We start from the raw sequence: 13,399 nt of genomic DNA, 5'->3' as shown, positions 1-13,399 counted from the left end.
TCCTTTCATAGTGGTCTATCTGGTTTCAGTGGTATGCTGTTTTCACAACATAGGTTGCATTCCAAAAACTTAACAGAAACACCCTCTCCCCTCAGCTCTCAAATTAAGTGGACACTTCTGATGACATGCTATGACGTCTGACGAGCTTACACTTGCAGGGCAAGGGAGGAAGGAATGTTGTTTTTTTTTAATGGACCACCTTCGTCAGGAAATGTGTCACTCGTTCGTCCCGCGACGATTGTGTTTTCAGCCACCGGTAGCTTGTGGGTGCTTTTTATGCGCTACAGTCAATAATGATTGCATGTTTACTTGTATTAACTATATAATTATTAATATATGCCTACTGTATGATAGCTAGAAAATGAATTAGCTGACTAACGTTAGCCTGCCTAGCTGGAACCTCTGAAGAAGAAAAATGTTTTATTTCTACAATTTCCAAAAGCTAACCAAACAAAAACATGATTACTTTTACGAGAAGTGTTTGTGCATTAGTAGCACAATTTCTAACTTATTTACATTTGTTTTTAACTTACACTTGAATGTTGACTCCATATTGACATTGAGGTTTTACGTTTTGGCTGACTTTAATTAGCAGATGTACAAACATCACGGTTTGAATTATGGGGCGTGTCAGGCCCCGAAGTGTACATAATTATACACTTGCAAACTCCATTAAAAATGAAGGCTGATTGACTGTTCTCTCTGCTACCACATGGCAAGCGGTACCAGAGCACCAAGTCTAGGTCCAAGAGGCTTCTAAACAGCTTCTACCCCCAAGCCATATGACTCCTGAATGTCTAATCAAATGGCTACCCAGACTATTTGCATTAATCCCCCCCCCCCCCCCCCCCTTTGAACGGTTCAGCAGACTTTTAACCCTCCATAACTGTCTACAAGACTATTGCAGCTCAGTGGGTGTAACATTTATTGACAATTTTGATACCTTCTGGAAACAAAGCTCATGTTGTAAATAGGATGGGATCCACCCAAATCATTCAGATCCCAGATCCTTCCACAGCATTTTAAGGCTGCGTTGAGACAATTACTTATCAATGATCCAAGCCCAGCTCATTTATCCCTACCATTGTGCCGCTGAGTTGTCATAATGCTTCAGCAAATGTACATTATGCCAGCGGTGTTGGAAGGCACAATGTAAGTAACCTAATTGATGTCCCTCTTACTGCTCTGAATGCCTCTGCTGATCCCACAGCCTTTGTATGCGGTAATCATGTGCCTATGAACCAGAGTGATACTGTTAGCACTGAGGCGGTGTGCCCTAGTAGGAAGTCCACTGTGTGCAGCACTAACACAAATAACATGAGCATGTCTACCTCTGCTAAGCTTCCCAGTAAGCAATAAAAACAATCAAGCATCCCAGAAAACTGCTAAAAATAGCCCACGTTAGCACATGTACAGTGGGGCAAAAAAGTATTTAGTCAGCCACCAAAAGTTCTCCCACTTAAAAATATGAGAGATGCCTGTAATTTTCATCATAGGGACACTTCAACTATGACAGACAAAATTAGAAAAATAAATCCAGAAAATCACATTGTAGGATTTTTAATGAATTTATTTGCAAATTATGATGGAAATCAGCCAATCAGGATGCTGCCTTGTAGGCTGTTTCATATGTAAGGCTCTGCCGACAGCCTTCAAGGCAGCATTCTGATATCAGCCTCTGAGGCTACTACTGAGTCTGATCACCCTGCAAGGAATAGAGCTCTCCCCCTGGATTAGATGTGCATCTAACTATAAATTACTTTGACAGCTAATCTGCCTGCAATGAGCATTACCTATGAAACAGCCTACAAGGCAGCATCCTGATTTGTTAGCCTTTAAGGCTCAAATTTAACCTGATTAGCCTATCAGGAATGGAGCTCACCCACTGTAAATGCAAATTATCCACAAAACACGGTGTCCCTTAAAGTACACATATCTGTTATGCAAGCTAACAACCAGCATAGATAACAAGCTAGCTTCCTAGCTAACAAGACTACCGAGCTAACTCACAAGACTAGCCAAGTTAGCTGCGTGGTTCTTTGCATGCAATGGCTCTGGTCTTTGGGGCAGCATGTTCAGGGCTTACATGCCCCTCATTGCGATCAATGCAGCCACAGGGCTCGTTGATTAAGTGGTTATCGTGCACCTGAACAAATTCATGGGTAATGCATGATACTTTTGATTATCTCGTGACCTTGACATGTAGTGATAATGAGTATGTAGTAATAATGAGATAAATAAGTTATCTTGACATAACGAGGGACCAATTTTTTGGAATATGTCCTCTCTGGACTGCCTGTAAATCCTTGACGTTGACAAGGCAGAAAATATTTCAACATGAAATCTCAAAACAGAGAGCCCAACCTACCACTGAGCTGAAGAGCAGTGTGAACTCGAAAGTGAAGAGAGCACTTCTGTTTCCCCTCACACCTCATCACTGTGGACAGGCTGACGTTGTGGAAGACAACACTGGTGTTGAGGCCTGCTTTCTGGGTCCTGCATGGGGCAAAGGAATCTGTATGGGGAAACAGGAGGTTAAAGTCAGTGGATGTATTCAAGTTCAAGCTTTTTTCCATAATAAACTCATTGGAAATCTTACTCACATTCAAAATAGCTAAACTTTCAGGACAAATGTATACAAATATACAACAACCAGCAATATCCAACAGCCAGCAATGTAATGACAAGAAAGGAGTCAACTCTACTCATACTTCATGTAAAAGCCCTGACTACTACCTTATCAGATGATAGATATCAAATCAAATTTTAGTCTACTTGGACTATGACTATTGTACTGTATGGGGGGTCCATGCTTCAATGAACAAACCTGCAAAAGTTGTATCACTCAGACCACCCATACCTCAAACATTGGAACTGGATCCTTGTATTGTAAATGTATTTCAGACATCAATTTATATTTGATCACAGGACCCATCAGAGATTTACCATAGTGTCATTGTCAACACAATCAAGCACACACACAGAGTATAACAACATTGTTTGTAATGGGTATATTGTAATGCACTCACAGTGGGTTTTACTTTTGCAATGGAGGCCCTGCAGAGAGAAGATGAAAGACAATGTAAGATATTTATTTATGCACTTGATATACACTTTATACTACTTATACACATTATACACTTAACAGAGTACTCACAACCCCAGCTGTGCAGTACAACAACAAAAAACAAGCCCAGCTGGCCACTATTCCGGCTAACAATTCTAGGGAGAGAGTACGTTTTTGTAACATTACCCGTAATGTTCCCCTAATGTTTGATTGTCCAGTTTTCCATCAGTTAGGGGTACATTATGTAAGCAAAAACCGTCTGAGAACCTTTTTCAGCATGTTTGTGTTTGTGTGAACATTCCCTCAAACAGAACATATCTAGAATGTGGTTACAATGTTCTCAGAATATACAACAATGTTCTAGACGCGTTTCATGGGAAGTTTCAAGAACATTTGCGTCCAGTTTTCTAAGGGTTAGGAGAATATTGCAGGAACATTTGTGTATCAGTTGGTCAGGATTGTCCCAAAGAAAAGTTATCCCTCCAAAAAATGTAATTACACATTGTTGCTGTTGCCAAGCCCATCAAGGCCCTGATTGGTGAACCACTGATCTTTTTTGTCTGTTGGCAAGGTTATGGATACTGACACACACAATGCTTTTCACTTACATATTTGACAAACATGATTACATTGTGCATGTTCATTTCTACAGTCATTATTATTCAACATGTTCTCACCTGGGATTTGAACTCATAACTTATCAGTTCACACCATTCAAATCTTTTTTACGCCACCATGCCTGTCAGTTATCAGTTCATTTGACTCTTCTCTCATCTTTTACTTTTTTCCAACAATTTAAGGGCTTTCTCTATTCTGCCCTACAAAGACAAAATGCAGTAAATAGGAATTTGGTTTTAAAATCTTTGATCTGTTGTATTGGCCAGGTACAGTATATTATCTGATAAATGTGGTATTTAGTTTCCTGACACAAGAACAAGCCAGTTGATCAGAATACATCATGGTATCAGAAATTGTGGTCTGTCTAGAAAGAAAAATACTTTGAAGTCAGGGGAGTCATCCTACTCTCACATTCTTAGCAATATATGTTAATGTCATTATTTGGCAACAGTTACAACACACACATCTGATCTAAATAAAATGGGTTTCTCATTCTAGATAGATGAGCATCTAAAAGAAAACTCTTGTCATTTTTGAAATCCACACCACATGTAGAACAAACGTGTCTGATTAGGAATCGCATCGGCTTTCATCACTGCATTTCTAGCGTCATACACACCTTGACACACCTGTATTTGGGGAGTTTCTCCCATTCTTCTCTGCATATAATCTCAAGCTCTGTCAAGTTGGATGGGAAGCGTTGCTGCACAGCTTTTTTCAGGTCTTTCCAGAGATGTTCGATCGGGTTCAAGTCCGTGTTCTGGCGGGGCATTCAGAAATTTGGCAGGACATTCAGAAACTTGTCCCGAAGTCACTCCTGCGTTGTTTTGGCTGTGTGCTTAGCCTCTCTGGGATAGGGGGCGGTATTATAACGTCCAGATGAAAAGTGTGCCCAAAGTAAACTGCCTGCTACTCAGGCCCAGAAACTAGGATGTGCATATTATTAGTAGATTTGGATAGGGAACACTCTGAAGTTTCTACAACTGTTTGAATAAAGTCTGTGAGTACAACAGAACTGATTTGGCAGGTGAAACCCCGAGCACAATCCATCCAGGGAAAACATTTCTTGAGGTTAATCTGTTTTCCATTGGTTTTCTATGGCAAGCCCGTTTTAATATAAATATGCTTGCAGTTCCTATAGCTTCCACTAGATGTCAACAGTCTTTAGAAATTGGTTGATGTTTTTCTTTTGAGAAATGATGAAGTAGCCCTGTTATTTTCCTGTGTCACTCCAGGTGCACTCTAATGTTTTGGTGCGTGCGACCTGGAACGTGCTTCACTTTGTTTTCGTCCGGTATTGAACGCAGTTTATTTTATCAATTTATTTACGCAAAAAAATACCTAAAGTTGTATTAGGAAAGTTGTTTGAAATGTTTGGACAAAGATTACAGGTACAGTAACTGTAGTGCGAGTTGGAACCAGTGTTTTTCTGGATCAAACGCGCCAAATAAATTTACATTTTGGGTTTATAACGACGGAATTAATCGAACAAAAGGACCATTTGTGATGTTTATGGGACATATTGGAGTGCCAACAGAAGAAGCTCGTCAAAGGTAAGGCAAGAATTATGTCTTTATTTCTGAGTTTTGTGTCACGCCTGGCTGGTTGAATTATGATTGTCTGTCTTTGTTTGATGGGGTGCTGTCCTCAGATAAGAGCATGGTTTGCTTTCGCCGTAAAGCCTTTTTTGAAATCTGACACTGCGGCTGGATTAACAACAAGTGTAGCTTTAATTTGGTGTATTGCATGTGTGATTTCATGAAAGTTTAATATTTGTTGTAATTTAATTTGAATTTGGCGCTCTGCCATTTCCCCCGGATGTTGTCAAATCGATTCCGCTAAAGGGATTTGATCCATAAGAAGCTTTTAGGGTCATTGTCCTGTTGGAAGGTGAACCTTCACACCCAGTCTCAGGTCCTGAGCCCTCTGGAGCAAGTTTTCATCAAGGATCTCGCTGTACTTTGCCCCGTTCATCTTTCCCTCAATCCTGACTAGTCTCTCAGTCCCTGTTGCTGAAAAACATCACCACAGCATGATGCTGCCACCACCATGCTTCACTGTAGGGATGGTGCCAGGTGTCCTCCAGAAACTTGACATTCAGGCCAAGGAGTTCAATTTTGGTTTGATCAGACCAGAGAGTCTTTAGGTGCCTTTTGGGAAACTCTGAGCGGGCTGTCATATGCCTTTTACTGAGGAGTGGCTTCCGTCTGGCCACTCTACCATAAAAGCCTGATTGGTGGAGTGTTGCAGAAATGGTTGTCCTTCTGGAAGGTTCTCCCATCTAGACAGAGGAACTCTGGAGCTCTGTCAGTGCCCATCGGGTTCTTGGTCACCTCCCTAACCGAAGCCCTTCTCCTCCGATTGTTCAGTTTGGCTGGGCAGCCAGCTCTTGGTGGAGTCTTGATGGTTCTAAACTTCTTCCATTTAAGAATGATGGAGGCCACTGTGTTGTTGGGGACCTTCAATGATGCAGAAATGTTTTGGTACCCTTCCTCAGATCTGTGCCTCGACACAGTCGTGTCTATGGAATATTCCTTCGACATTGGGGCTTGGTTTTTGCTCTGACATGGACTGTCAACTGGGACCTTATATAGATAGGTATGTGCATTTCCAAATCATGTCCAATCAATTGAATTTTCCACGTGTTCTCCAATCAAGTTGTAGAAACATCTCGAGGATTATCAATTGAAACAGGATGCACCTGAGCTCAATTTCGAGTCTCATAGCAAAAGGTCTGAATACTTATGTAAATCCAATTGGCATAATAATAAAAATATCCCCATCAAAATCGGTCAGTTTAAGCTACAGATATGTTTTTCTTGCATGGGCTGCATCTCAATCTATAACCCCTGCCAATAGCCCGGTCTCATAAACTAGACGTAAAATCCGGGACACTCAAATTAGTATGATACGTTACATTTGGTATGGTTACATAAGACAGGTGGTTACTTAAGGGAAAAACGAAAGTAGGATGGATGGGTGTGTGTATAACGGGAACGTCTAGCAACACAAAGGTCGTGAGTTCAAATCTGATCACAGATTACTTTTGCATTTTAGGTCATTAGCAACTTTGCAACTACTTACTACTTTTTAGCTACATTGCAACTAAACTCAGCAAAAAAAGAAACATCCCTTTTTCAGGACCCTGTTTTTCAAAGATAATTCGTAAAAATCCAAATAACTTCAAAGATCTTCATTGTAAAGGGTTTAAACACTGTTTCACATGCTTGTTCAATGAACCATAAACATTAATTAATGAACATGCACCTGTGGAACGGTCGTTAAGACACTAACAGCTTACAGATGGTAGGCAATTAAGGTCACAGTTATGAAAACTTAAGACACTAAAGAGGCCTTTCTACTGACTCTGAAGAACGCCAAAAGAAAGATGCCCAGGGTCCCTGCTCATCTGCGTGAATGTGCCTTAGGCATTATGCAAGGAGGCATGAAGACTGCAGATGTGGCCAGGGCAGTAAATTGCAATGTCCGTACTGTGAGATGCCTAAGACAGCATTACAGGGAGACAGGACCGGACAGCTGATTGTCCTCGCAGTGGCAGACCACATGTAACAACACCTGGACAGGATCTGTACATCCGAACATCACACCTGTGGGACAGGTACAGGATGGCATCAACAACTGCCCGAGTTACACCAATAATGCACAATCCCTCCATCAGTGCTCAGACTAACCGCAATAGGCTGAGAGGCTGGACTGAGGGCTTGTAGGCTTGTTGTAAGGCAGGTCCTCACCAGACATCACCGGCAACAACATCACCTATGGGCACAAACCCCTCGTCGCTGGACCAGACTGGACTGGCAAAAAGCGCCCTTCACTGATGAGTCGCGATTTTGTCTCGGTTTCGCGCTTATCGTTGAAGGAATGAACGTTACACCGAGGCCTGTACTCTGGAGCGGGATCAATTTGGAGGTGGAGTGGCCGTCATGGTCTGGGGTGGTGTGTCACAGCATCTGAGTGAGCTTGTTGTCATTGCAGGCAATCTCAACGCTGTGCGTTACAGGGAAGACATCCTCCTCCCTCATGTGGTACCATTCTTGCAGGCTCATCCTGACATGACCCTCCAGCATGACAATGCCACCAGTCATACTGCTCATTCTGTGTGTGATTCCCTGCAAGACAGGAATGTCAGTGTTCTGCCACGGCCAGCGAAGAGCCCAGATCTCAATCCCATTGAGCACGTCTGGGACCTGTTGGATCGGAGGGTGAGGGCTAGGGCCATTCCCCTCCAGAAATGTCCGGGAACTTGTAGGTGCCTTGGTGGAAGAGTGGGGTAACATCTCACAGCAAGAACTGGCAAATCCATGAGGAGGAGATGCACTGCAGTACTTAATGCAGCTGGTGGCCACACCAGATACTGACTGTTACTTTTGATTTTGACCCCTCCTTTTTTCAGGGACACATTATTCCATTTCTGTTAGTCACATGTCTGTGGAACTTGTTCAGTTTATGTCTCAGTTGTTGAATCTTGTTATGTTCATACAAATATTTACACATGTTAAGTTTGCTGAAAATAAACGCAGTTGACAGTGAGAGGACGTTTATTTTTTTGCTGAATTTACATAGCATGTTAGCTAACCCATCCCCTAACCCTTTAACCAAACTTCTAAACTCTAACCACAACCCGCAACCCTAGCCTAGCTAACGTGAGCCAACTAGCTAACTTTATCCATCTAGCTAGAATTCGTAACATATCATACTTTTTGCAAATTAGTAACATATGGAACTTTTGCTAATTCGTAAAGTATTGTACATTTTGCAAATTGTAATTCGTAACATATAATACAAATTGGTTGATGGACATTTGCTAATTAACACATAACATTTTAAATGTAACATATCATACTAAATGAGGTCGCTCAGATTTACATAATATAATAATACGAAATGCTCAGAAACCAGCATCTGCTGTGAAAGTTGGCAGAGGTAAAGTGGTGTTTTTCAGACCATGAGACATCCCGAAACTCGGTCTTCTCACAAAAACGTCTGTAGCATCCGAATGGAAATACCCCTCTATGGAACGATGAGACTCTCACGAACACGATGGTGTTCTCAGTTCTGGTCTACAACTCCCACAAGCATCACGGGACTCGTCTGAAGTCCGTACAGCCTATCTGCATACTTCTGTCTGTAGCGTCCGAACACACTAATATGACCCCTCTATTGAAAGGTGAGACTCTCACGAACACATACATGTCGGTTGTTTCGCTCTGAGACTAGACTGAAGGTAGCTGGTCAAATTCAATATTTCATCGGATTATTGTTTTCGATCTTTTTTAATAGCTTAATGGTTCCAGAGGAGGCTGGTGGGAGGGGATATAGGAGGAGGGGCTCATTGTAACGGATGGAATGGAATAAATGGAACGGAGTCAAATGTGGTTTCCGTATGTTTGATGTATTTGATAGTGTTCCATTTATTCCATTCAAGACATTACAATGAGCCTGTCCTCCCATCAGCCTCTGATGCAAACACAGGCAGAAAGTATCAAGGCTAACAGAGGAGTATACTACAAAGCAGGATCAATGAGCTAGCCAGATAACATTGACAAGCAACCGGAAATACCTATTTTATAGCTCATATTCTTGATGATGAATGTTGGGATCACAAAATCAACCAAATTTGCTAGCGGTGCTAATACAGATGTAGGATCTTAATTTGATCCAGTTTACAGCTACAGTACAGCAGGAAAATAGTCCTGCAGCAACAGGAACTTGAAATTATTATATGGATTGTAATTCATGGACATTTTTTGTAGCGGTTGATAGATTTTTTGTTTGGGCAAAACCAGTCTGACATTTTAAAGTGGAAATTCTGAAATTTAGGAGCCTTTTTAAACCTTGAATACAGTACAAGTCTGCATTTCATGGAAAGTTCTAGGCAACAGAAGAGGGATCCAATTAAGATCCTACATTTTGTAGCTCTTAAAATACTGCATGTGATTTTTCAAAGTTAAATACTTTAAAAAATAAATTTACACACTTTATATCTGATTCTGGGATTAGTCATTAAAGTTCAGAATGGAGTATATATTCCATATAAATATATTATATCAAGATTTTAAATAACACAGCTACCCTTTCAAAGCCTCCTGCGACCCAATTTGGGTCTCCAACCACCAGTTAAGAATCTATCCAGTGCGTGATATAGGGTCGTTTTGTAATCGTTAAACTACATCACAATATTGAAGTTTCAAATGGTCAACACACCTAAGTGATAACTCTTCATGTCCTACACTCAGCCACTGTGTTTCACTGTATTAAATGCAAAAGTTCAGTCAGAGTATAGTCAGAGCCACTGCCAAATGAAGTGATGAACTCTAATGGTGTAGCAACTCTACAGAATCATTATAATCCTTTACTTTGTTTGGTTGCCATGGTTGCTCAGAATATATGGGGAATATGATATCAAGGTTCTATTACGTGCAAGAGGGAAAATATGATACACTGATACTACAACCTATTGGTCATGATATGACAAACACGACTCTCACTTCTGATTATTGTTAACAGTACAGTATGCTCTGTTTGTAGTTAAGCTATAGTCCGTTTTTAGAAGCAATAGTAATAATATTAGCAGTAGTATTCAAAGTGAAAGCAGCTATGCTGCTCATAGACACTTGAGAAGTGTTTGAAACAGAAACAGTGTTTCCTCAGAAAGATACAGGAAGGGTGATTTCCTACCTTGGAGCATCTGGTTTTACATTCCTGGATCCTCTCCATTCCTTCCCCTTGGGCCAGAGAGAGCCCGTAGAGAGACACCATCAATATAGTAGTTAAAATCATCTTCTTCACTCACAGTCCTGCGACCTCACTATAGTGCTGAAGTCTGTTCAAAGTTTGGTTGGGAGATGTCTTCTTTCAGGTATGCTGGTTTGGTATTGTACTCGAGCTGTGTGAGGCAGGCGGCTGGTCTGTAGCTAACCCTGTCTGTCACTGTGCCTGTTCCAGTAAGGGATGGTTGTAGTGTAGTAGATGGTTCACAGACAAGAGAGACAGAAGCCCCACAGATGACAAGTAGGGCGATGATTGCATTTTAAATAGAGGGAAATCTAGAGCCTGCCCACAAGGCTCTCTCCCTCTCCCTATCCCTCTCTCTCTCTCTCTCTCTATATATATATATATATATATATATATATATATATATATATATATCTTTCAGTTATTCTTAACCACTTAATTGTTTGAAATCTGATTTCTTATAAACATTTCAAGACACTCTAGACATTGCCCAGGTATATTGGCGAGAGCTTAAGACAATATTGTGCAATGTATCAAGGTGGGAAAGCTTTTAGTATTTTTTTTCTGTCAGCAGAATTATTTCCTTCAGGTTCCTAAAGAAAGTATTGCCTTTAGAGTCAGATATTTTATGGGCTACATGCAGTAGCTAGTATTAGTACTGCTATGTGTACTTAGTCCAAAATATGTTACAGTATTGCTATTGTAAGAAAATCAAACCAGTAACTCATCATACAACAAAAATATAGATTCTAATTTGTCCATGAAATGTAATGTTTTTGCATTGCCGTTATGAATAGACTGGTGCAGATTATGCAGATTATGAATAGACATAATCTGCACGTGATGAATTTGTCATGTTTGTGAAGGAAGTGATCTGTGGAGTGTGGAAACATCCTTACAGTACACATACAGTACCTACACTGCACTGTATCAATGTTGCTATGTCCACAGTAATCTCAGTTAACCCAGAACTAACATTTTGCGTAATTTGTACCTTTTACGTTTACGTATTCTGTCCACGAGAGATTGTCTGCAGTGCCATTTTGCCATTTCACGACAAATGTTTGTATCATAGAGGAAAATGCCTGTTACATCCTGTGACACCTGTTTTACCTGTAGAGCGCGAAAAGGTCCTCCCGAGTGGCGCAGCTGTCTAACACACTGCATCGCAGTGCTTGAGGCGTCACTACAGACCCTGTTTCGATCCTGGGCTTGGTCGTAGCTGGTCGAGACCGGGAGACCCATGAAGCGGTGCAAAATTGTGCTCTAGCATCTCCTGTGGTGGGCCGGGTGCATGCTGACATGGTCACCAGTGGTACAGTGTTTCCTCCGACACATTGGTGCAGCTGACTTCCGGGTTAAGCGAACAGTGTGTCAAGAAGCAGTGTGGCTTGGCAGGGTTGTGTTGCGGAGGATGCATGACTCTCGATCTTCATCTCTCCTGAGTCCATACGGGAGTTGCAGTGATGGGACAAGACCGTAACTACCAATTGGGGAGAAAAAGGTGTAAATTAAATGTAAACATATATGAAAGAAAAGAGAGGAAATTATGGTCCTAGTACACAGGACTGTATTGGTTGCTGTGTACAACTTGACAGGAAAGACCACTGAAAAACTGAAGTTTCCAAAGAGCAAACCAATTATCTTCCATTATTGAAATGCCACCATCAATCAGAACCATATACAGAGATATATGGCTCTGGCTACCATTGATTTACATCTGAAGTTTCATCGTCATGGAAGGCTTTGATGAGATAAACAGGAAAAGGAAACACAGACATGTCCCCCTGTTTATCTCAGACAGTGATTGCAGTCATACAAATGTTCTCATAACGCATTCACAATCAAACCATTTAAAAAAGGAACATTTTTCAATAAACAACATGTCGATGTGTGCCTGTAACCATGGTGAGAATGACGCATTTTCTTTTTTCAACCATAAAGCCCCCATGGCAGCTGCTGACAGAAATGAAAACATCTCGAAATACCTGCAGAAGATGCACCCGGGCTATATTCAAACATCTGTAGCATAGTTTTAGTGCAGCCATACAGGTAGAAATGGAAGAAAGAAGGAAAAAAACGAAAGCGAAAGAGAAAAAGAAAGACGGGACCCTCTTTGAACTTCTGAAGGAAATCCCATGTTTCTGATGCTTGGAAAAGTGATAAGATGTTGACATGTCCTCACAGGTGTAGTTGTATGGGCTATCCCCATGTACCCAGGAGCAATATATTACTGGAAGTTGATGTTCTTCTCTAGCCTTAAAATCAAATCAAATTTTATTGGTCACGTACACATGGTTAGCAGGTGTTATTGCGAAGGTAGTGAAATGCTTGTGCTTCTAGTTCTGACAGTGCAGCAATATCAACAAGTAATCTAACAATTCCACAACAACTACCTAATACACAGAAATCTAAGTAAAGGGAGGGAATAGGAATATGTACATATAAATATATGAATGAGCAATGACAGAGCGGCATAGGCAAGATGCAATAGATGGTATGAAATACAAATCAAATCAAATTTGATTTGTCACTTGCGCCGAATACAACAGGTATTCGACCTATGACCTTACAGTCAAATGCTCACTTACAAGCCCTTAACCAACAATGATTTAAGATGTTCCGAAAAAAAGAAAATAAATAAGTAGAAAATAGAAAATAAAAGTAACAAATAATTAAACCGCAGCAGTAAAATAACAAGCGAGGCTATACGCAGGTAGTACCAGTACAGAGTCAATATGCGGGGGCATCGGTAGGTCGAGGTAATTGAGGTAATATGGACATGTGGGTAGAGTTAGAGTGACTATGTATAGATTATAAACAGAGAGTAGCAGCAGTGTAAAAGAATGGTCTGCGTAGCCCTTTGATTAGCTGTTCAGGAGTCTTATGGTTTGGGGGTAGAAGCTGTTAAGAAGCCGCTTGCCATGGGGTAGCAGAGAGAACAGTCTATGACTAGGG

At 41.0% G+C, this 13,399-nt stretch overlaps 1 protein-coding gene across 3 annotated transcripts in view; it reads right to left on the bottom strand.

The window, feature by feature from the left end:
- The window catches only part of LOC139393245 (interleukin 17 receptor E-like), a 34,543-nt gene extending 23,939 nt beyond the window's left edge, over nt 1–10,604 (bottom strand). For all 3 annotated transcript variants that reach the window (XR_011629754.1, XM_071141719.1, XM_071141720.1), the window contains exons 1-3: nt 10,385–10,604; nt 3,030–3,057; nt 2,369–2,515 (exon numbers count right to left, since the gene is read on the bottom strand). Coding sequence is in view for 2 of the 3 variants with exons in the window: in XM_071141719.1 (XP_070997820.1) it covers nt 2,369–2,515; nt 3,030–3,057; nt 10,385–10,486 (277 nt within the window). In the remaining variant the exon portion in view is untranslated. The remainder of the gene's footprint in view (nt 1–2,368; nt 2,516–3,029; nt 3,058–10,384) is intronic.
- Between the last annotated feature and the right edge of the window lie 2,795 nt (nt 10,605–13,399).

The sequence above is a fragment of the Oncorhynchus clarkii genome, chromosome 33, assembly GCF_045791955.1.
Source record: "Oncorhynchus clarkii lewisi isolate Uvic-CL-2024 chromosome 33, UVic_Ocla_1.0, whole genome shotgun sequence".
NCBI classification, from domain to species: domain Eukaryota; kingdom Metazoa; phylum Chordata; class Actinopteri; order Salmoniformes; family Salmonidae; genus Oncorhynchus; species Oncorhynchus clarkii.
This window is presented reverse-complemented; position numbering and strand designations above follow the sequence as displayed.